General features: G+C 41.7%; 1 protein-coding gene across 2 annotated transcripts in view; it reads left to right on the top strand.

Moving 5' to 3' along the window:
• The window catches only part of LARP4B (La ribonucleoprotein 4B), a 94,749-nt gene that overhangs the window by 14,881 nt on the left and 55,101 nt on the right, over positions 1-24,767 (top strand). For both annotated transcript variants that reach the window (XM_055331868.1, XM_055331869.1), the window contains exons 2-3: positions 12,052-12,186; positions 12,795-12,854. In XM_055331868.1, coding sequence (XP_055187843.1) covers positions 12,106-12,186; positions 12,795-12,854 — 141 coding nt within the window. In that variant the 5' untranslated portion in view covers positions 12,052-12,105. The remainder of the gene's footprint in view (positions 1-12,051; positions 12,187-12,794; positions 12,855-24,767) is intronic.

Below are 24,767 nucleotides of genomic sequence, written 5' to 3'. Positions count from 1 at the left end.
TGTGCAGCAGATGAGCCGATGATGCAGGGAGTAGGGGCCCTGAATAGGACCAGAGCAGTGTCATGGGCTGGCAGCCTGGTCTGCTACTGTGGCAGCTCTGGCTGGCCAGGCCTTGTGGTTTTGCAACGTGGGAAATGGTTCTTAATGGGAAAATGGAAGTCAGAATGTGTTCTAAAACAGGCTGAACTCAGGACAATTAGCTTTTCAACTGTGGAATTGAACATTTTTGTGAAAAAAATCTCTTCCTGTATTTTACTCCTTCCATTTTAGGTTACAGGAAGGAGAATGGCTGCATTGTGTCCTTGGAGGCAGCAGGTTTGATACAGCAGTTCTGATGGTGTTTTGGCAGGTGTGTGGATTAGCTGAGCTTGCACCCTATATAGGGTAGGCCTAATGTGGTTTGTTGCCCTTTCCATCTCCTCTTAGGTGAAAAGGTGTGTGTCTGCTTTAGGAGATGCTCTTCTACTGGAGAAGGAATGACTCATGGTCAGTGGAAGACATTCTAGTTTGAGGGCAGAAAGGTCCCATCTCTAAGGATATGACCACCTACCTCAGCTTTGCACCCTCTTTTACAAAGTAACCATTACAAAGTAAGAGATAGGATTTTTCATTTCCATATTCTTTGACTTATTTCAAATGATATTTTATTTAGGCTTCCTTATAACCAAATATTGGACTCCTTGTTTGGAGTTTGTCAAAAATACTTAACAACCAGAGGGTTAATGAGATAACCTAAACTCTCTTTTTGTTCTGTATTGTATTTTAACAAGAATTCTAGGTAAAATGATCTTTTCAAATAATTGACCTCTCCATGATAACATTGCCATGAACCATTCTCTTCCCCTCCCCTCCCCTCCTTTCTCTTCTCTTCCTCTTCTCTTCTCTGTGGTAAGAGGGAGAAGCAGAGGAAGAGGGAAAGAATGAATCTTAAGCTGACTCCACGCCCAGCAGGAATCCCAGGGCTCAATGTCCCAACCCCGAGATCATGATCTGAGCTGAAATCAAGTGTCAACACAACCATCTGAGCCACCCAGGCGCCCTGCCACGAACCACTTTATTCATAAAGCTGGAAGGGACCTTTCTTATAGTGTGTGTGGAATTATGAAATAAATTCTAAAAAGCAAGTAGTGGGAAAATTTTTAAGTGTAACTTTTGGGGTTTATTTCTCACATAGATACTTTTCCAGTCCTATCTGGCTGAGAAATAAGTGTGTCTTGTGTCTGATTTTATGCCTTCTCTAGGAGCAGAATCAGGTTGGACTGTAAAAAATAAGTTACTTTTTCCTGCAGCTGTATCTTTTAGTAGAAGCAGAGGTGTACACATGTAAAAGGAAGTTTAAAAAATTAATCTGAAGATGCCTTTGGTGGCTCAGCGGTTGAGCGTCTGCCTTTGGCTCAGGGTGTGATCCCGGAGTCCTGGGATTGAGTCCTGCATTGGGCTCTCCTTGAGGAGCCTGCTTCTCCCTCTGCCTGTGTCTCTCATGAATAAATAAAATCTTTAAAAAAAATTGATCTGGAGGCTTATTGGCAGCATCTGTTTAGGACTCTTTCCCTATTGGATGCCATTTCCAATGTGTAATTAAGCAGCTGCTAAGGTTGGGTTCCTTTCTTTCATTCACCTATGTCTTTGCCACAGTTACTGTGAGAAAGCTTGGTGATACTGAACTGGAAAAAACAAAGAGCCAGAGTAACTGCTGTCCTGGACACAGCTGTCTGTTGCTCTTTAGATGTCCCTACTCTTGAAGCCTGCAGACTCAGTTGGATATATGATTTTTGTAAGGTGCTGTGGAAGGTACATAGACTAATTTGCCATAAGACAGGAATGTGCATTTTAAATATTATAGAGCAATGCTCTCAGCTGCTTGGCCGTGAGATAAACAATATAATGCAACCTGTAGCACAGAGCAAGCGAATGGGAACTGTAATTCCTATTATGGTATTTAATTTTCTTATACCTCCATTTAGAGGTGTGCATATTGAGTTCTAAAGGAAAGTTACTAGTATTAACAAATGCCCTTCCAAATCCTACAATGCTATAATTGTGCTTTAATGATTTAGTTTCATTGACCTTTTCTGTTTTTTTCCAAAGAGTTTTATTTTCAGAGGTCTGGTAGGTAAACTGTCTTTCTACAAACTATGTTTAGACATTGAAAGTAACAAATTTTGGCTTTTCTAATTGATTCTCAAAGGGGATCATATAGTACTTAATTTGGGGCAGTCTCTGAAGTTCTCAACCCACCCCCATTTTCCATATTTGGGTAAAACTGTTTTTATTTGTTGAATATTCATTTACTGCTCTTTTGTAAAATAATCCTAGGAGTTACGTGGGAGTTGTCTTAGAACTTATGTCTGTATTGTCCAACTCCTTTGCTCAGGTTCTGTCCCTGAACTCCTTCCTCCCAACAGTAAAGTAGTGGAGTTAGAAGATGCCTTAGCAAACTTGACTCCTCCTTCATTTTGTGGTTGCAAATATTGGTATTTGCAATATTTGGTGGTATTGGGCAATACTGCAGCTAAACCACCTGTAAGTGAGTATTACTGACAGGACTCTCTGGGGGGTCAATTGTAACATATCATTGGTGGGATACATATTTCTGCTGTGTTCTATACATAAGGAGGTGAAACACATGGATTCCTTAAAGAGACTCAGGCTAGTAGGGTTGAGAAGCACAGACGTGGCCAGTGCCTGAGAAACAGAGAAGGCTTTGAGTCCATGGAGAAGGAGTGAGAGAGGAATGGGAAGGAAGCCGCCTAAGAAGGAGGAACATTTCAGGCAAGAAGAATAGAATGTGCAAAGACAGGGAAGTTTTGAGTGGCTGGGTGAACATAGAAGTGGTGACTTGTGACTTCAGAAAAATGTTTTTAGATTGAGAAAAGAGGTCTTCTATTTGACCCTCATGTAATAGAATCTCATCTCATATGAAATGTTTACATTTCAAGGTCAACTCATAAAGCAAAAACTTACCTATACATTTGAAAATTCCCCAGGGAGGTGCAACATGTCATTTCTCAATGCGGCCAGTTTTTCTTTTGGCATTGAGTCAGGTCACTGTTGTATAAAAAGTTGAAGTACTTGGCTTATATTTAGGCACCATGTTGGTTTTTTAAAAAGCGCTTATTTTGGGCAGCCCAGGTGGCTCAGTGGTTTAGTGCCACCTTCAGCCCAGGGCCTGATCCTGGAGATCCGGGATCGAGTCCCACGTCAGGCTCCCCGCATGGAGCCTTGCTTCTTCCTCTGCCTGTGTCTCTGCCTCTCTCTCTCTTTCTCTCTGTCTCTTGTGAATAAATGAATAAAATATTTAAAATAAAATAAAAAGTGCTTATTTTAAATGCTAAAAATCATAATCTCTGCACTGATGCCTATGAATTATCAGCATAGAAGAGAAGGAATGAAGACCAGCTCAGGAAACTGCAGGTAAACTTTAGTGGTCGTGTCCTAATGGGCATACTCAGGCATGGATTGATAGGGTGAGTGGACTGCACTGGGCACATAGAGTTGAAGAGCAGAAATTATTAGGTGCATGTATGGATTAAGTCAGGATTTACCTGGCTTTGCGACCTTGACTGAGCTATCTCAACTCATTTTCCCAGTCTGCTGAGTAGGCAGGAGACAGCAATAAGAATTGAAGTTGATTCAGTGACAAGTAAAGCACTTAGAGTAATCATTGCATAACGGAGGTCCAAATGCTAATTCTCTCTCTTTTTGCATTTCTGGTACACAGACACATCATCTGTGTTTACACACCACCCTTTTGTAAGCAGGAAAAAAAATTCATGTTTAAAAGAATAACTTTATTTTGATGGTTTTAGAAATTATCAAATTCGCAAACTGATTCTATCATTGTTATTTGCAAATCTACTGAAGTACACCAAACACAAGTATGAAAATAAGGATTTTAACCTCTAATAGTTTACTTTTTGAGTTATTTCCACATTTTGGCTGTTGTATTGCTATGAATACTCATGTACCCAGTTTTGGTGATGATACATGCTTTGTGTCCCCTGGGGTATGTACCTAGGTATGGGATGGCTGGGTCATATGATAACGTTGTGTTCAATATCTGCAACTGTTTACTAAGGGCCCATGCCATTTTATATTCCCACCAACAGTGTATTCAGATTCCAGTTCTTTACATCCTTGCCAACACTTGTTATTTGTCTTTTTGATTATATCCATTCCAGTGAGTTTGAAGTGGTATTTCGTGTTTTGATTTGCATTTCCCTAATGACTAATGATGTTGAACATCTTTTCATGTGCTTATCGGCCATTTATGTTTCTTCTTTGGGAAAATGTCAATTCATACTCTGCTGGGGTTTTTGTTTGTTTCTTGTGGGTTTTTTTGTTTTGTTTTGTTTTTGTTTGTTTTTACTTATTTGCCCCTTACAATTGAGTTTTAGGAACACACTCTCCTGTTTCTTTCTCTGTACATATACAATGTCCCTTATGAGGTATATAATTTGCAAATATTTTCTTCCATTTCATTTTGTTGGTGGTGTGCTTTGAAGCCCAAAAGTTTTTAATTTTGATGAAAACCAATTTATTTGTTCTTCTGTGCTTGTGCTTTTGGTGTCCTAAGAAGACATTGCCTGATCCAGGCTCATGAAGATTTACTCCTGTGTTTTCTTCCAAGTTTTGTAATTCTAGCTCTTACATTTAGGTGTTGTTTGTTGGGGTTTTTTTAGTTTATTTTATTTTTTAGTAATCTCTATATCCGATGTGGGCTTGAACTCACAACCCTGAGATCAAGAGTTGCATGCTCCAGAAACTAAACCAGCCAGGTGCCCCTTATTTAGGTGTTTGATCCATTTTGATTAATTTATATAGAGAGAGTGTTGTAGAGGTCCACCTTCATTCTTTTGCATGTAGATATCCAGTTGTCCTAGCACCATTTGTTGAAAAGAGTTCTTTCCCCATTGAATGGTCTTGGCACCCATTTGAAAATTAGCTGACCATAAATGTGAGGGTTTATTTCTGGACTCTGAATTCTGTCTTTTGATCTGTATGTCTCCCCTTGTGCCAGTACTACACTATCTTAACTGGTATAGTTGTGTACTAAGTTTTGAAATTAGGAAGTGTGAGTCTTCCAACTTTGTTCTTTGCAAGATTGTTTGGCTATTCTGGGTCCCTTGCATTTCCATAGGAATTTTAGGATCAGCTCATCAATTTCTGCAAAAAAGGCAGGTGGGATTGCATTGACTGTAGATGTGCGGAGTATTGCCATCGTAAGACTACTATGTCTTCCCATCCATGAGCATAGGATGTCTCTTCTCCGGGAACATTGAGGATCTGTACATCAGGACTCGTTTTGTCTTATATTGGTGTTTCTCATTGTCATCTTGGGACCTCTTTACACTTTTAAACATTATTGAAGATTTTTTTTTTTTAAGCTCTTATTTATCCATGAGAGACAGAGAGACAGAGAGAGAGAGGCAGGGACACAGGCAGAGGGAGAAGCAGGTTCCATGCGGGGGGAGCCTGACGTGGGACTCGATCCCGGGACTCCAGGATCAGGCCCTGGGCTGAAGGCGGCACTAAACCACTGAGCCACCTGGGCTGCCCTGAAGATCTTTAAGAACTTTTGTTTATAGGGCTTATTGTGTTTTTGTATTAAAAATTAAGACAAATTTAAAGATACTTTTTGACAGTAATCACAAAGCCATTACACGTAATGTAAATAACATTGGTTATGAAAAGGTAACAATCTTCCAAAACAAAAAAAAATAATGAGAATGATCTTGTTTTATATTTTTATAAATCTTTTCAATATTTAATAGACTCTCAGGGGGATTCTTCTGTTTCTGCATTTGATCTGTTGTGATATGTTATTTTGGTTGAAGGATGAGAAGGAAATCTGACCTTACACAAAATACATAGTTTGAAAAGTGAGGAGTGTTTTAATAGTCTTTTTTTTTTAATAAATTTATTTTTTATTGGTGTTCAATTTGCCAACATATAGAATAACACCCAGTGCTCATCCCATCAAGTGCCCCGCTCAGTGCCCGTCACCCAGTCACCCCCACCCCCTGCCCACCTCCCTTTCTACCACCCCTAGTTCATTTCCCAGAGTTAGGAGTCTCTCATGTTCTGTCTCCCTTTCTGATATTTCCCACTCATTTTTTCTCCTTTCCCCTTTTTTCACTATTTTTTATATTTCCCAAATGAATGAGACCATACTAATGTTTGTCCTTCTCCGATGGACTTATTTCACTCAGCATAATACCCTCCAGTTCCATCGATGTCAAAGCAAATGGTGGGTATTTGCCGTTTCTAATGGCTGAGGAATATTCCATTGTATACATGGACCACATCTTCTTTATCCATTCATCTGTCGATGGACACCAAAGCTTCTTCCACAGTTTGGCTATTTGTGGACATTGCTGCTATAAACATCGGGATGCAGGTGTCCCAGTGTTTCACTGCATCTGTATCTTTGGGGTCAGTCCCCAGCAGTGCAATTGCTGGGTCGTAGGGCAGGTCTATTTTTAACTCTTTGAGGACCCTCCACACAGTTTTCCAGAGTGGCTGTACCAGTTCACATTCCCACCCACAGTGCAGGAGGGTTCCCCTTTCTCCACATCCTCTCCAACATTTGTGGTTTCCTGCCTTGTTAATTTTCCCCATTCTCACCGGTGTGAGGTGGGATCTCATTGTGGTTTTGATTTGTATCTCCCTGATGGCCAGTGATACAGAGCATTTTCTCATGTACTTGTTGGCCACGTCTATGTCTTCCTCTGGGAGATTTCTGTTCATGTCTTTTTCCTATTTCATGATTGGATTGTTTGTTTCTTTGCTGTTGAGTTTAAGAAGTTCTTTATAGATCTTGGATACTAGTGTTTTATCTGATACATCATTTGCAAATATCCTCTCCCATTCTGTAGGTTGTCTTTTAGTTTTGTTGTTGATAGTCTTTTCTTATAACCTTGGCTGTTCTTTGTAACTGCACCAGAACTCCACAGCAGTTTACCAGGAGAGAATGTGAGTGCAAAGGAAACAGCATCTTGGCATTGTTGTGACAGTTGGTGTAACTGGTGGGCCTGGGGAGGTCTCTGGGACCCATGACAGGCTCAGGCCAGTGTTTGAGACCCTCTCTCATAAAGAACAAGACTGAGTTGTGCATTTTACAAGAAAATGTTAATGTTTACAGCCAATTGGTGGTTTTATTAATCTCTATTGACAACCCACTGGGAAGGGACTTGGATGCTTTTCCTGCTGGATCAGTACTTTATGCTTTCTGTAGGAAGGACTAGGTGCTTTATTGGTAAACGTGGTAAAGGTGGAACCAGCAAGCCAGAGGAGTAACTGAGAGTTGAGAAAAGAAACAAAATACAGTACTGGTATTTTAACACTAAGTCACACATATTAGTTATCTGGTGTATTTACTTGTAAATATTCAGAAACTTATGTGAATTTTTAGAACATAGCTGTAATTATACTGTCCACAGTCTTATATCCTGCTTTTTTAAAACAATGTAATCTCTCAATATTTTATATAGGTGTGATATATTGCATTAGTTTCTGCTTTTCTATAATATTTTTTTTTACTAAAACTGCTATGAACATTAGTTTACATATTTTTATATGTAGCACAGATTTTAAGTAACAGTGTGTGAAGTTTTAGGTGGATACTAGTACATATCCTAGTCAGATTTTTCTCATTTGTTTATTTATTCATGAGAGACAGAGGCAGAGACACAGGGAGAAGCAGGCTCCTTATGGGGAGCCCTATGCGGAACTTGATCCCAGGACCCCATGGTCATGACCTGAGCCCAAGGCAGATGCTCAACCACTGAGCCACCCGGTGCTCCAGATTTTTCTATTTACTTTTTATTGTGGGAATTTTTAACCATAGAGATAGGGTGAGTAGTAGAGCAGTCCTCTGTGTGCCCATCATGTAGTCTCACCGCCAGCTACTTGCTGCATTCTTGTATTTTTGTTTTTTCCTTTAAATTTTCCAAAAAAAATTGTAAGCATATCTTAATGCAAATTCCTGGTATATAATGTCATCCATAGTCTTTAGTTTATATAATATCTCCCAGATAAGACCTTTAAACAGACACAGCACCTGGATTGTGCCCAGTGGAATTAATAATCATTCCATAATATCCTTTATTACCTAGGCAGCAGTCAAATTTTTCGTGTCAAAAATGTCATTCTAAAGTTAATTTATTTCAATCCAGATACACTTCTCACGTTACGTAAGGTTATTTTGGTTAAAGCTTTTGTATTTTGTAGCAATAAAAAAAATCTCTCCCGTTTTTCCATGTCTTAGGTTTGCTGCAGAAATGAGGTCATCTGTCTTCTAGAATGCCCCCACATTTTGGTTTTAGCTAATGGCTTTGTGTCAGTGTGATTTAACATATATTGCTCCAGAATTTCCTTTAAATTGTGAGTCCAATCTAGAGGTTTGATTAACTACAGGTTCTTTTTTTTTGGCAAGAATGCTTAATAAACGGTGCTCTTTCCTCACATCAAGAAGAAAGTAGCACCTAGTTGTTCCACATTAGTGATGGGATTGAAAGTCACCTTAATGTCCATCTGATCTGACCATTATGAAGCTTTCCATCAACTCTCCACCGGGCTTTAGGAGACATCTATGGTTATTGTTACTTCATTAGATGTTGCAAACAGTTTCATTTTCTAATTTGATTGCTCACTGTTTTTATTCATTGTGGCTCCTGTACAGAGAGAGCAGTTTGCTCTCACTAGCACCTGGTCATGCTGCAGTAGTCATCCAGGAGGGGCAGGCTGGTGACAGTTTGTCTTTAGAAGTCTTCAGAAAAGTGAGTTGATATCCCAACAACCTCCAAAAGTAACCAGTGTAGTGGTGGCGTTCTAAACTGTTGTGGATTCTAAGGTGCGTGTTACCCGCTTGCTCTGCATGCTCTGCCTGCTGTCCACCTGTAGCTGGGAGAGCCCTTGCCTTCCTTTCCTGTTGGTTCTGTGCTGCGACCTTGAGCGTGCTCACTGGCTTCCTTGCTTTCCTAGTGCAGTGCCCCAGGTTCGTGTGACAGAAGCATTAACCAGCACTCTTGGAACGTGCACAGAAAAGATGAGGGAAGACTGAGGAGTTGTCCCAGTTAGAGGGGACTAAGGAGAAGTGACACCTGAATGTCATGGGGCCTTCTGAGATGGGATGTTTCATTATGAAGCAAACAAACATTTCTGGTATACAGGAAAAGGATTCTTTACGAACAGATCTGAGAGAACCATACTCTCCCAGGTGTTTAAGATTGATTAAACTTTACATGTACCTTTGACAGGTGAAATTAAAAATGTCTGGCCCTATATAGAGACCACAGGACAGGAGGCAGGGCCCTTTGACTGCATCTTTTTGCCTTTTCACATCCAGAGATGAAATCAGATAGGGGAAATAAGTCCTTTTGTTCAGCTCAGGAAGGCTTTGTGAGGGCTGCCTCTGACATTATCAGGTTTTCAAACTACTACTAGGTCTTATGCTGCAAATGCTTTGTTTTGGTGGTAAGTTCCCACCCCCATCCCCCTTGCGTATTTCTCTTTAAAACCTAGAGACCTGCTCTTCTGCGATTCCTGGAAGCAGTAGTTTAAATGGTTTAAGTCTCAGGGTAGGTTTGGTCTTTTGACCTAGTAATGAAAAGGTGGTTTTGTTATTTATTGAACTATTGTCACTGTTGCATCATCGTACTCTGTTTTATTTTAGATTCAGACATTTGATAAAGTCTCATTTAATACTTTGTACCTTTCGTGCTGCTTAAACAAGGTGGATATCAGTAAGCCCTCTTTCCAGCTGTAGTACTTTTGAAAAACAGTGCATGTTAGGTCAGTAATTAAGAGAGAGAGTGGCGTGACGTCAAGATGACTTGTTTGTGGGTAAGAGGCCTGCTGTGTCTGTTGTACTAGGACACTGCCATGCTACCTTTTTAACCTTTTGTCAGGGAACATTTAAAGCATGCAGAAGTAGAGTGGATCAGATTGTTAACCCCCATACCCCTCTTCCAAGGGGAGCAAATAGGAACTCCCACATCTCTGCCGCATGTATTATTTTGAGGAAAATTCTAACCACCGTGTTATTGCGCCTGTAAATAAGTATGCAACTCTGTAAGATTAGGCCTCTTTTTTTTAAGATGACCACAGCATCATTCTTATTAAAATATGCCATCACTGTGACTTCCCTGATTGTTGTTTGTTTGAATTGAATAAAGCCATACAACCAAATAAAGCAGTGGTTTGGCCAGTATGTGTTGAGGAAGCCAGGCTGCTTGTCTGGATCCTCCCGTACCTGGTACTCCTCAGTGCTCCTGTTTGCTGTAAGTTTGTAATAAGACCGCATCCTGGGTGTGTGGATTTTTTTTTTTTTTTTTTTTTTTTTTTTATTCATGAGAGACACAGGCAGAGGGAAAAGCAGGCTCCCTGTGGAGAGGCCAGTGCAGGACTCGATCCCAGGGCCCCGGGGTCACGCCCTGAGCCAAAGGCAGATGCTCAACCCCTGAGCCACCCGGGTGTCCCCCAGGTGTGTGGATATTATTTGTTTGTTTTGCAAGACAACTTCCTGGCGTTGCTGCTAGTTCTCTCAGGAGGCACAGAATCTCTGACTGAAAAAATACACGTAGTAGTTGTAATAAAAGAGATTCGTAATTGAATTTTTCCCGATTTTGGCCATCTTACCTAGTTTTTAACCAAACATTTTTTTGTTTGAGAATCTTAACAAATCTAGAAGTGCATAGTGGTAAAACTGTCTGTAAGCCCTTTTGTGACTTGTCGGTTTGGTTACCATCCCACGACTTCATTTCCTGGATTTGGTATTTGGGGAGAGTCGATGTTTGCCTCTATGATAGTTTCACATACTGCAAACTCTTACAGTTTAACACCTGTCATTCATTCTGTATTTTGGAAGACGTTGACCTCTGTGAAACTGATTGGTTTCAAGTGTTTTTTCTTTTTAAGCAGTTTATATAGCCAAACCTGTCTAATAGCACAGAAGTGATCTTGTGCTTTTGTGGCTGATGATAGAGTGGACCGTTCGATGAGATTGCTTTTGACCATCAGATTATTTCATTACAAGGGTTTTGGGAATTTATTATAAGCAGGTTATTGAGTGTAGGGAGCACCATTATAAAAACTAAACACCTGCATGGTTACCTCATGAGACAGAAATAGCTAGCTTTTAAATCTCCATATCTGGCAAGAGGATGCTCTGTTTTCAGAAGAGCCTGAAAGGTACCTGGATTAAATCCAGTCCTGGCGGTGGTGTGGCTTGCTGCAGAAAGAGGGTACACCAGAGTTGGCCCTGGGTATCTGGGAACCCTGGTTCTCATGCTGATGGTACAAAATATGAGTATTGTTTAGTCTCTTGTGAACCAGAGTTACTACTCTGTTTGGGAAAATCAAATGAGCTATCTTGTTTGACATTTAGTCTCTCACTGTTGAGCTGAGCCAGTACTTTGGAAAGCCTGCTTTTGCAGCACCACTCCTACTGTCTTCAAGTGGTTTTTGGTTTGTGTGGGTCAGGATTTTGAAGGGACTCCTTTTTAACTAATTACTATTTATTTCTCTTGACAACTGTTGTCCTGGAACGAAATGAAATTAATGGGGACAGTCAAAATGATATATGTAAATTTGGGATTCATCAAATACAAATTGGAGTTCTATTAATTTTGTTACTTTCTGTTTAAAAAGATGGTTTTCTGGCCATGAGTGGGTTTGTATGTGTTAGCACACAATTTCTAGTCTTACTATATTCTTGGGTTAATATAAAGGTGTAAATTATGGGCAGATTTCTTTAAACTACTTAGACTGCAGGGATGCCTGGGCAGCTCAGTCGTTTGGGCAGCTAGCTCTTGATCTCAGCTGGGCTCTTGATCTCAGGGCTATGAGTTCAATCCCTGTGTTGGGCTCCATGCTGGGCCTGGAGCCTCAATTAAAAATAAGTAAGTAAGTAAATAAACTACTTAGATTCCGGAGGAGCAACAAATGTCCTGGAAAACTTGAAGATTTGAAGACCTCCTAGTATTAATTTGAAGAATCTGTTGCATTCTGTACTACAAGTTACTGATGGGTTGTTTTGTTGTTTTACAGCACCCTACAGTTGCCATTCACCTTCTCCCAGTGCGGCCACAGAGTAAACAGCTCATGACTTCTGATCAGGACACTAAGGTCGTGGCTGAACCGCAGGGCCAGCGAGTCCAGGAAGGGAAAGACAGCGCTCATCTGGTGAGTAGGGGGCGAGGCCAGAGCTGGTCTGGGGCCTCACTCTGCTCTTCTGATCACAGATGTTATGTTGGATTTTATAAGTACCATCAGAGTAGTAACTCTGGCATATCTTAAACCTAAATACAGGTGTTATAGTCTGAGTAAGTTTATAGATAGCTTAGTAGTAGAGGAAGCTATCAGGACAAGGTGAGAGAAAACAAATGCTTAAAACTCTTGGGAGTTTAAACCCTCTAGAAAAATGACAGTGATTTATAAATACTGTAATAACATTACACATGTTCTAATGGTATGTATTTAAAAGAATTGATTAATATTGTAATATAAATTTTTATTTTGACTGCTTTTAAGATTTTATCCTGTCAAGCAAAGCAGATTTTTCTTAATTTTCCCCATGGAAATTACAAGAAATTTTGCCTACAATGGTCAGTCAGAATTTTAAAATCTTTTAAGTTTCAAGGCTCCTATATCTTTCTGCATATCTCACTGAATTTCTTTGTTATGTAAAAATGTGTTTTTTGTCAATAGGTTTTGTTTTTGCTAAATTACTGTAGCTTGAAAATACTGCTTACATTGTAATGAGGGTGCGTTTGATGTTTTCAATTTTACAGATGAATGGTCCCATATCTCAAACCACTTCTCAGACAAGCTCCATCCCAGCTTTGAGTCAGGTAATTTAGTTCAGCTGAGGCTCACAAATACTGCCTCACGAACAAATTTATTGTAACAAAATTAGAAAATTGTTGATGTTTCCCAACAAAGGGGTGGGGGTTGGGAGAGACCCACATGGGTTCTAAGTGTTCAGTACTGTATGTCCTCCTCTGACTTCTCTACGTGTGCTGTGTGTATAGTTGTGCTTGTATAGTTCTGCAGACGTTGTGTACCATGCGTTCATTGAATGTCAGATACTCATCACAGTGTTTGTAATAGTTCATTGATAATCTGTTGAATGTATATGATTAGCTCTACATCTTGAAAGCCTATATTCTTTAAAGTACACAGGTTATACTAACCTTTTATTAAGAAAATTGGTTTAACATAGTTAGCTGTGGTTAGTGAAAATAAACAAATGGAGATCCATTGGTTTTGAACTCTTTCTTTACCTTATGTGTACACGCTTATGTTGGGTGCGTTTGGAGCCACTCCAAACTTAGTTTGGCCTTCTAAATGATGTTATAGACCTGGCACGATTTAGAAAATAAAAGAAAAACTTTTAAAGTCATCTTATAAAATTATAGAAAACTTTGCCCAAATTGTAAGTAGTTCATGTAGAAATTGAACCAGGGATTGGATTGCTGATCTACTTTTAATAGAGTAGAATTTTTTAAATAAGGTAGAATTTTCTTGGTAGAAAGATCCCCTCCAAACTATTGTTATTGTTATAATATATGTAGGGCTTTTTGGTATACTGCATTTTACATTGATTTTTAAATGAATTTTGTAATATTTTAAGCAGTTTAAGATCCAAATATAAGACCTGTAGTAATCTAAGAGGAAAATTATACAGAAATCATTAAAAACATTTTTTTTTTTAGGACCAATTTTCTTCTTCCCCTTGGTTGATTTGCAGTCCAACATAATATTCAGACATCTCTTTAAAACAAGGCTAGAAACTGAATTTTTGATTCTTTGGGATTTTTTTTTGCCTGTTTTATTAATTTATTTGCAAGTATCGAGATAAGACCTAACTAGAAAAGAATTGAAACACTTGATCCAGAATTCAGTATTTTATTTCTGTACAGAAATAATTTGCAACTAGTACTGCCTACACACATGCTTTCTTTGTCATTTTTAAGAGTTAATGTCCTATAATAGACCTGATGTGGCAAGTTCTTGTTCTCGCCTTGATACCCAACTTGCCTGGTGTCCCTTGGGCAATCCCATCACTGACATGAGGCTTTTGTAAAATGTGGATATGCGGGCAGCCCCAGTGGCTCAGCAGTTTAGCGCCACCTGCAGCCCAGGGTGTGATCCTGGAGACCCCGGAAGGCTCACTCGCTGCATGGAGCCTTCTCCCTCTGCCTGTGTCTCTGCCTCTTTCTCTCTCTCTGTCTCTCATGAATAATTAAATAAACTCTTTTAAAAAATGTGGATATGCTGTTTAACAGTGGTAAATACCAGTGGGTGTTGCACACTTATGTTTTCATAGGATCATTAAATACTAGAGCTAGAAGATGCCCTGAGAGACATCTGGGCTTACAGTGTGTGTCCTTTAATAAAGCTTTATTTACAACAAATGAGCATCTTTACAGAAAATAAAAGAATACACACATTTTATGCTATTGTAATATATATATACACACACGTATATATGTGTATATGTGTATAGATGCATACATATATATGCGGATATGTGCATATATATGTGTGTGTGTATATATATGTTTATGTTGACCTCATTTTTTCCTACATAGCATGATTTCATCTACGTGCCTCCTTGTCCTTGCCATTAGGGTATTTTCTTTGTGTTGCTCTGCCATTGTTTTTCAGCCATTTGGTTTGGGGGCTTTTATATTGTTTATTTCTTTCTTGCCTTTAAAAATGGCATTGCTCTGAACATCTTTATAGCTGGCATCATTCATTGTGCGCCTGAGTGTGTGGGTGTGGTCGTTGGTTTAGTGGCTGCAGGTGTTTTGATGGCTGAGTGAGCGTGTCTAGCAGGCTGATTCAGGAAGCAGTCTCGAAGGTTCAGTCTTTCCCCCAAGCTGGATATGGTGTGAGTAGGAGAATTGCCATAGTGATGCCAAAATAAATGTCTGAATAATTTAGGAACAGCTTTGCATTTATCCAGTGGTAATATTAATCATATTCATTATATAGCTCTCCCACTCTAAACCTTACTGTGTAGTAACTCTTTATAACCGTGAGCATCAAAAAATTAATCTTTAGCTAGAGGAAGCTGAGACCCAGAAAGGCTTAAGTAATTTTCCCAAGATTACTTAACTGCAGAGTGGTAGAATCATGATTTGAACCCAGGCAACCTGACTTCAGAGTTCAAACTCAAGATGAGATACTTCCTCTTTGGCATCTGTTACTTCATTTAAAAAAAGAAACAAGTAGGAAATATACCCCAAACCAAAAACTTAGAATTGTCTCTGAGTGGATGAAATTATTTTGGAATAAAGCTGGAGGATTTTAGGTGGGGAATAGTGTGACTTATATTTTAGAAAGATTATTTTGGCTTTATTATGTTTTTATATATGATGGATTGTAGTGAGCAAAGAAAGCAAATAACAAGGAATGAAGGTTAGAAGTTATGATGGTGGATCAGCCTAGGAATGAATAATTTGAAAATTATTTTGAAGGTGGGTTTAACCATACCAAGTTGTGGATTGGATGTGTAGGTTGGGATGAAGGAAAGATAAATCAGGGATAGTTGAGCACCTTGAGGGATGGTGGTTTCATTTATTTTGAGATGGAAAAAACTGGAGAAGCAAAGATTTGTGGAGGGGAAATCCACCTGGTAGAAATTCAAGCAAGCAATGAAGTGGGCCAGTGGGGCCAGTTAGACCTCAGTGGAAAGGTTGGAGCCTGAGAGGTTTGAAGTTTGAAGTAAACAGATGTTTTATTACTTACTATTTTATAAATTTGTTATATAGAAAAGACTATTGAAACTATTGTAAATATGGATTAGGGTTATATAATTGAAAAGTGACTGAGTTAGTATTTGGAATAAAATCAACTCTAATCCTTTTTTTTCCTTTATAACTTTTTGCCTGTTTTAACAGATTTCATGTCCTGCATTGTTGGCTATAACGTTTCTCTTCATTGATTCATCCTTTTTTAATCACCTGTTTCACTTCTTATATATATTTGATTAAAATTTATTTTAAGAAATTACGTTCTATGTTATTTTTAAAAAGTGTTTCAAATGTCTTTGTTTTCTCTTAGAAGTTTTAAGATCCATAAGGGCAGGAAGCTTGTAATGTACTTCTCTGATAACTTCTCTGCACGGCATACTTTACTTAAATTGAAAAATTTCATAAATATTACTATGGCATAATTGATAGTTTAGTCATTCTAAAAACTTACCGTTCTTTTTTTTAAAATTTTATATATTTATTCATGAGAGAGAGAGGCAGAGACACAGGAAGAGGGAGAAGCAGGCTTCATGCAGGGAGCCTGATGTGGGACTCGATTCCGGGACCCCGGGGTCACGCCTTGGGCCAAAGGCAGACACTCAACTGCTGAGGCACCCAGGTGTCCTTAAAAACTTATCTTTAGGGGGATCCCTGGGTGGCTCAGCGGTTTGATGCCTGCCTTCGGCCCAGGGTGTAATCCTGGAGTCCCTGGATCGAGTCCCACATCGGGCTCCCTGCATGGAGCCTGTTTCTCCCTCTGCCTGTGTCTCTGCCTCTCTCTCTCATTCTGTGTCTCTCATGAATAAATAAATAAAAATATTTAAAAAAAAAACTTATCTTTATATCATATATTTGTGATATGTCATTTTTATATCGTATCTATATCTATCTGATTACCATAGGAATTACATATAACATCCAAAAGTTATAACTGCCTAATTTAAATTGATTCCTACTTAAAGTAGCATGCAAAAACTATACTCCTGTAAAATTCTCCCCCTACTTTGTTACTGGTGTCACAAATTATATCTTTATTACTGTATGCCCAATAATAGAGATGTATAATTATTTTTATGCATTTGCCATTGAAATCTTGTAGGAAATAAAGTAGAGCAGTGAATCAAATTAAACTAATACCAGCTTTTTATTTATTTATTTATCTATCTATTTATTTATGTATGTATGTATGCATTTATTTATTTATTTATTTATTTATTTATTTATTTATTTATTTATTTATATTCATGATAGAGAGAGAGGCGCAGAGACACAGGCAGAGGGAGAAGCAGGCTTCATACCAGGAGCCCGATGTGGGACTCCATCCCGGGACCCCAGGATCACACCCTGGGCCAAATGCAGGCGCTAAACCACTGAGCCACCCAGGGATCCCTAATACCAGCTTTTGTAATTGTCCATGTATTCACCTTTACAGAGAGCTTTATGTCTTTGTACAGCTTTGAGTTACTGGTCATGTTTTTTTCATTTTAGCCTGAAGAACTCCTTTAGCCTTTCTTCCAGGGCAGACCTGGTGTTAACAGACAAATTCACCATTTGTTTATCTGAGAATGTCTTAGTTTCTTCAGTTTTGAAGGAGAGGTTTGCTGGATAAGGAGTTCTCAGTGGACAGTTGTTTCAGCCCCCATCTTCTTAGCCTGTGAGGTTTCTGATGACAAACTGGCTGATATTCTTACCGAAGGCCTCTTGTACTTGACAAGTAGCTTTTCCTTGTTGCTTTCAAGATTCTCTCTCTTTTTTCTTTTTTTATTGTTCAGAGTCCTTTAATAATACCAAAATGAAAATATTATTGTTTTTTTTTTGACAGTTTGATTGTAATGTGTTTTGGTGTGCGTCTCTGTGTTTATCCTACTTTAAGTTTATTGAGGTTGTGGATTTGTAAATCCATGAAATATCATCAAAATTGGGGAGTTTTTGGACACTGTTTCTACAGATATGCTCCCTTGCCTTTCCTCTCTTGCTGGGACTCACATGATATGAGTGTTGGTCCATAGGCGACATAGATGATGTTCCAGAAGTCCAGTAGGCTCCACTCACTTTTGTCTTGTTTTTTTTTTTTTTTGTCTTGTTTTTTTCTTTAACTGTTTTAGATAATTTAATTTGTCTCCTGTGTAAATTTGCTGATTCTTCTGCCTAGCCAAGTCTACTGTTGAACCCCACTCGTGAATTTTTCAGTTCAGTAACTGTACTGGTGAACCTGAGAATATTTGTTTGGTTCTCTCTCTTTTTAAATATTTGATATATTTATTTGAGAGTGATCGAGAGACACATGAACGGGGAGAGGGGCAGACGGAGAAGCAGAACCCCTGCTAAGCAGGGATCCCGACACAGGCCTCAATCCCAGGACCCCGGGATGACAACCTGAGCCGAAGGCAAGACCCTCAACTGCCTAAGCTACCCAGTCACCTCTGTTTGGTTCTCTTTATAAATACCCATCTTTTTTGTTGGTATTCTCATTTTGTCCACATATCATTTTACTGATTATTTTTAGTTCCTTATCCATGTCTTTCCTTCGCTTTTGAGCATATTTAAGAATGTTTTAAAGTCTTTGTGGAATAAGTCCCATGTCTGAGCTTTCTCAGGGATAGTGAATTTTGTTCCTCTGAATGAGTGAGCTTTGTATGCTTTGTGATTTGTTGTTGTTACTGAGAACTCGGTATTTGGTTTTATTTATAATGTGTATAATGTATTGTTTCAAGACTTTTCCAAATTATTTTTGTAAAGGCTGTTCCTTGTTATATGTGTTCACTGAGGTGTCTGCTCCTTTAGCTTGTGTTCAGCTAAAATTTTGACAGAGGTCTCTGAACTGAAACGGCCAGACCAGACCCCTCCTCCATGAAGAAAGGAGGAGAGAGAATACAATAACCTTCCCAGTCTTCATAGACTGGCTTTGTTTTGAGACAGCCCCTTATTAATTAGCTCCACTTGCTTTTAGAGACTAGGGAATCAACCCAAGGTGAAAGTCTGAGCTCTTTGCAGGACTGTTGTGAGCATCTGTCTTGCTGGGAGGTGGCTTTCAAAATTTCCCACACACATGGCTGCTTATGACTGCCTTGACTTCCCTGAGAGTTTCACTCAAGCCTTTATGGGCTTCAGATGGTTCTTTTGTGTCTCCACCAGTAATCTGCTACCCTAGGTGGGTGTCGGTTGGGAGCCACTGTATAGCTTTTGTGAGCATTGTCTGCTACTTTCCCCATTTGTGTTCGGAGTTATGTGAGACCAAGTGAGTTAGTCCTTCAGGAAGCCTCCAGCTAAGATAGCACAGATGGACACATGCCCATGTAGATCAGGTTTGTAGACTTCCAGGAGGGGAGACCAAGACCACACCATGCCACAGAAATGCCCACATATGGAGGAGAGCTTTTCTTTGGTTTGCGTAGTTGCTATAATAAACCTGTGATGGTTTTTCAGAGTACTACAGAATTGGTTTAGAAGCTTTTGGTTATGGGAACCCCTGGGTGGCTCAGTGGGTTAGCACCTGCCTTCGGCCTGGGTCGTGACCCCGGGGTCCTGAGATCGAATCCCACATCGGGCTCCCTGCTTGGAGTCTGCTTCTCCCTCTGCAAGTGTCTCTGCCTCTCTCTCTCTCTCTCTCTGTCTCTCATGAATAAATAAATAAAATCTTAAAAAAAAAGAAGCTTTTGGTTGTTTTCTTGATGTTTCTATAGGGGATGGAAGCTTAGAGCCTCTTAGTTCACCATTTTGCCTGATGTTTTGTAACCTTTTACATGGGAACTTCTAGGTTGTTATTAAGTTGTTTTTCTAATAATAGAGAACTACTGATAAACTTTTAATGCATGTAATTTTTACACAGACATAAAACTTCATTGCCCAAACCAATAAAATGCAAATTAATGACATTCATTTAGACTAGCAAGTGATGTTTTGCTGGAACTAAAGCTACATCACCAGGTACTCTTGGTACTAGTTACCTAGGGTTTCTTTGAGTTTTCCACAGCTTGAGCTCCTGAGCACCACATGAACAACTCTCCCACAACTTTTGCCTGTTTGTTTCTCTGGCTTATGTGGTGTCACTTAGTCCTCACTAGGCAGGATTGAATTTGGGGCATTTTATTTATTTTATTTTTTTGTTTTTTAAAAGATTTTATTTATTCATGTGAGACACAGAGAGAGAGAGAGAGCAGCAGAGACACAGGCAGAGGGAGAAGCAGGCTCCATGCAGGGAGCCCGATGTGGGACTCGATCCTGGGTCTCCAGGATCAGGCCCTGGGCCACCTCTGGTGGTGCTAAACTGCTGAGCCACCCAGGCTGCCCAAATTTGGGGCATTTTATTTTTTTTATTTTTATTTATTTATTTTTTAATTTTTATTTATTTATGATAGAGAGAAAGAGAGAGAGGCAGAGACATAGGCAGAGGGAGAAGCAGGCTCCATGCACCGGGAGCCCGACGTGGGATTCGATCCCGGGTCTCCAGGATCGTGCCCTGGGCCAAAGGCAGGAGCCAAACCGCTGCGCCACCCAGGGATCCCAAATTTGGGGCATTTTAAATCAAACTTTTTTTCTCAGAGCAGGTCAGTTTAAGTATTGTCACGTGGTGCTACCGTGCTCCTAAAGCTATATACAAACATGGGCAAATGTTTAAGATTTTGTGTTTGCATCTTTTTCAATTAAATTTATTTGAGAGAGTGTCCACAAGCATGGGGAGGAGCAGAGGAATAAGGAGAAGCTGACTGTCCTGAGCATAGAGCCCAACATAGGACCGTGAGATCATGCTCTGCACTGAAATCAAAAGTTGGATGCTTTACTGACTGAGCCACCCATGCGTCCCTGTGTTTACATCTTTTAATCTTTTAGGGTACCTGCAGATTCCCAAGGCACCACAGACCCCAGTTTGAGGTAGCTGATGGTACAGACACTAAGACTTGCTGTTAGAATGCTTTTCTTTTTTATTTTTATTTTTTATTTATTTATGATAGTCACAGAGAGAGAGAGAGAGAGAGAGAGAGAGGCAGAGACACAGGCAGAGGGAGAAGCAGGCTCCATGCACTGGGAGCCCGACGTGGGATTCGATCCCGGGTCTCCAGGATTGCGCCCTGGGCCAAAGGCAGGCGCCAAACCGCTGCGCCACCCAGGGATCCCTAGAATGCTTTTCTAAGAGATGTAGAGTGACCAGCGTGTGGTGCTGGGAGACAGTGGTTCTGCACAGTTGGGAGGGATGGCCTTACAAAGGATGGTAAAAGTGGGAAAGCACAGCTAGGAGACCTGACAGATGGTTTGAGCAAATACAGGCCATGCTCTGGTTGTTTGGTTGGGTCCTTTGGATGAAATAGAGAAGGTAAGGAGGATGGCATCACCGAGTAAGAGGTGATTCTAGAGGTGGGTCGGGATCAGAGCGCGAGGGCCACAGTGGTGTTAAGGTTCTGTTCTGAGTATTTTACTCAGTGTCTTCATGACAACTCTTTAAAAGTAGGTGCTACTGTTGGCCCCATTTCACAAATGAGGAAAGACACACAGAGATGAGATGATCTGCCAAAACTTATTGACTTAGTGCACACAAGCTGAGCCTCACACCTGAACAGGTAACCTGGACCAAGAAGGACTTGGGAGCTTTCGAGGTACTTCCTGTTACTGGCCTGGTGGGTGTCGATTTTCTTCTTTTCCCTTTTTCTCTTGCTCTTTCCTTTGTCTTAGTGAGAATTTTAATTATTTATTTTTAAGATTTTATTTATTCATGAGAGACATAGGCAGAGGGAGAAGCAGCCTCCATGCAGGGAGCACGATGTGGGACTTGATCCCAGGACTCCAAGATCACACCCTGGGCCCAAGGCAGGCGCTAAACATCTGAGCCACCCAGACGTCCCTTAATGAGAATTTTTAGACATCTGTGAAGGTTAGAACATAAAGTAAAACCGTGCATGCCCCCTGTGAACTCAGAGTTCCCCCTCCCCCCCAATTTTGCTACTTTTGTTTTATCTCTTCCTTCCCTCTACACACACACATTTAGAAAAATGATATGTATGTATTTACTTCCTTACTTGCCGGGTGTTTTAGAGCAAATCCCAGATGATGGGCCATTCACCGTAAACATTCCAATGTGCATCCCTAATGAACACCATTCCAACTTCATGCCTCGCAGTCTGTACACCCGCAGACTTCCTTTTCAGGGCAGAAAATGAGTTACAACTATGCCTGCCTATGCATTCTAGGTTTTGTTTTTGCCTTTTTTTTTTTTTTTTTAAAGATTATTTGATAGTGCGAGCAAGGGGAGTGAGTGGCAAAGGGAGAAGCAGTCTCCCTGCTTACCCCCTCCGCCGCCCCCACATGTGGGGCTCCACCCCAGGACCCCCGGGATCATGACGTGCCGTGAGCCACCCAGGCAGCTCTGCCCGTACATTCTGAAGAGCACATTAATTGTTTCTCCTTGGGAAATCAACACGCTCACTTCTTTGATTGCCCGCATCCGTGGTAGGTTATTTAGAGAATGCTGAAACACTGGAAGAAGCAGGAGTCTGAAATGTCTTGTTCTGGTTGGGATAACAATTGTAGGGATTTTTAAAATTGAGTTTGAGAATAGGAAAAATAACATAAAAATTATTTATTGTTCTTCTGAGTCTTTGGATTCCACGTGCCGTTTGGTTTTTAGTGCGTGGAGAAGGATGGCTGTTTGGCAGGGCCTGTCATCGTAGTTTGGATTTTGGGTTTGAGTGGCAGGGACATGTGACTGCATGCAAGGGGTTATTTTTGGTATCTGGGTGTTGGCTGCTCGTCAGAAATCCTAGCAAGTTAGTGTGAGCTGCACTTGTGGAGACTCCGAGAACACCAGGCATGGTTCTGTGAGTTTTTGAACTTTGGAACATGGGTTGTTGCTTCAGCAAAGAATTAAGTAGTGACTGTGACAGTGAAAAAGCTGGTCTGTTGCAGCAATCTGCGGAGCAGCCGGAGCTGGAGAACAAGATAAGTAAAGCTTTGTCTTCATTACTTGATGCCCTTGAAGGTGAGGAGCTTCATGGTGTCAGACATGGAGGCAGCAGGGCAGCTGCCGGAGCTCATCTGTGGACAACGGCTTTCGTGAGGCCAGGGTGCCAGCAGGGTCGGGGGCTGAGGCAGTCGTCACACTTGGTCTCCTCGCCAGCATGCCCGTTCCTAACGAGGTGTGAGCATTTACAGGAGAGCACGGAGAATTCCGAAGGCGTTGCTCTTGCGCGGGGTTGTGACAGCGTCTCGGTCACGTGCTGTGTGAGCTCCGTCTGTAAGCCGGGTCTCTCGGAAGATGGTCGTTCCAGACGTGACGCGTCTCTCTCCTGTGTTCTGGGGCCTCGTGGCCGGGGTGTGCAGGAAGCAGCCCTTGTGCGGAGCCACCTCGGCCAGCCCCCGGCCACCGGGGCTAGGTCTGTAGCGGTGGATGTGGAGATGAGCAGCGATGTGAGCTCCTCGGGTACACCTGGGAGGGGGGTGAAGGCCGAAAACCCTGTGTGTGTGGATCACGAAGCTCGGAGGCGTGAAAGAGCGTGCAAGTTGTACAGTATTTGTGTCGTAGACCCTGACTGCCTGGACGTAGCTGGTGAGCTGGGTGCCCCCGAGTGTGAAGCAGCTGCAGTAGAAGACAGTCGGTCAGCTGTCACCTCTGAGGCAGTTCGCAGAGGGGCCTGGCCGCCCTTGAGGGCCACACAGGGGCCGGGACAGTTAGACGCTCGGCAGGAAGAGCTGTCCCCACGGGGCGTGCCCAGGGCAAGCAAAGTGACAGCAGTGTTTAAGGAAAACGCTACGCCGGGTTTTGAACTAATGACTATGTCTTTAAGGGCACACACTTACGCTGGGTTCTCTAAGGATCACACTGAAAGCGGTGCGTTATGTGACGTGGGCGTACTCCCCAAGGGGGGTGGTAGCGCAGACCGTGCGCGGGGCGCCCCTGAGGAGCGTGAGAGCGGTCTTGCGGGCCGGGTAAGTCCGATGGCTGGTGCACATGTCCATTTACTTACCGTCCCTTCAGAAGTTGAGAGATGCGGCGAGCCCGGGGCTGTGGCAGCCAGTGTAGGCTGGAGTGCGAGCTCGGAGAAGGAAGGCAAGGATAATTCTGTCCAGCCCCTGAGCTGCCATGGTAGCCGACCAGAAAGTAGACTCCTTCCCCAGGCTCTAGAAGGGATTCGTTTAAGTCCAGAAAGCCATGTTGCTTCCCTGAGCTTTGGCAGCGAGCGTCTCCCCATTCACGCCGGTTGCCAAGAAGCAGCCCCTAAGAGACCTGGCGATCCCGGACCGGAGCACCTCCTGGGGCCCGTGATGGGCGAGGGGCAGCAGCAGGGCGGCTGCAGCCCGAAACCCGGAGGCATCCAGCCTGTGAACAAAGATGGTTCATCTTATCAAGATAAGGAGAAAATGAGCATTTTTGAGGAAGAGAGTCATGGACAGAGGGCTTCTGAATGGAGATCTTCACATCAGGTAGACCTGTGTGCAGACGGCGGGGCCAGCATGGCCCACGCACACGTCTGTGATTTGATTGGTACACCGTGCAAGACACACTCGGAGGGACCGTGCCAAAGAAAGGGCGTCCCGGAACTCAGAAGCTCACAGGAGGTGCTCCCGGATGACAAGACTCTTGATGGCTCCCAGTGTCCTAAGAGTAACTTCATCTCCTCTGCATTTGCTTTCACCTGCGCTGAAGAAGAGAGTGAAACTAGCCTGAGTTTTAACCCAGAAGATGAAATGTCTGTGAAGAGTATAGAGAGTGACCGGCGAAGCTTAGAAAGTGCTGGAAAAGAGTCACTGAAAGGCAGTCCCAGAGAGACCAAGAAGAACAGAGGAAGCGTGAAGTCAGACTCTGAAAACCCCGTCAAGCGGGAAACCAGGACGGCACCACGCGGGGCAGTGCCCAGTCTGGCTGTACGGATGTGCAGGAGGCCTGAGAGGGCAGAGCAGCCCGGCTGCAGAAGCCGTCCCACGGAGGAGAACCATGAGCCCCGCACAGTGAAGGACTATGGACACGAGGATCTGGATCTTGCCCCACCTCCAAACCAGAGTTCAGGTTCAGGT

Source organism: Nyctereutes procyonoides, unplaced genomic scaffold, assembly GCF_905146905.1.
Source record: "Nyctereutes procyonoides isolate TBG_1078 unplaced genomic scaffold, NYPRO_anot_genome, whole genome shotgun sequence".
NCBI classification, from domain to species: domain Eukaryota; kingdom Metazoa; phylum Chordata; class Mammalia; order Carnivora; family Canidae; genus Nyctereutes; species Nyctereutes procyonoides.
Note: the sequence above shows the minus strand (reverse complement) of the source record. Positions and strands in the feature narration are given on the sequence as shown.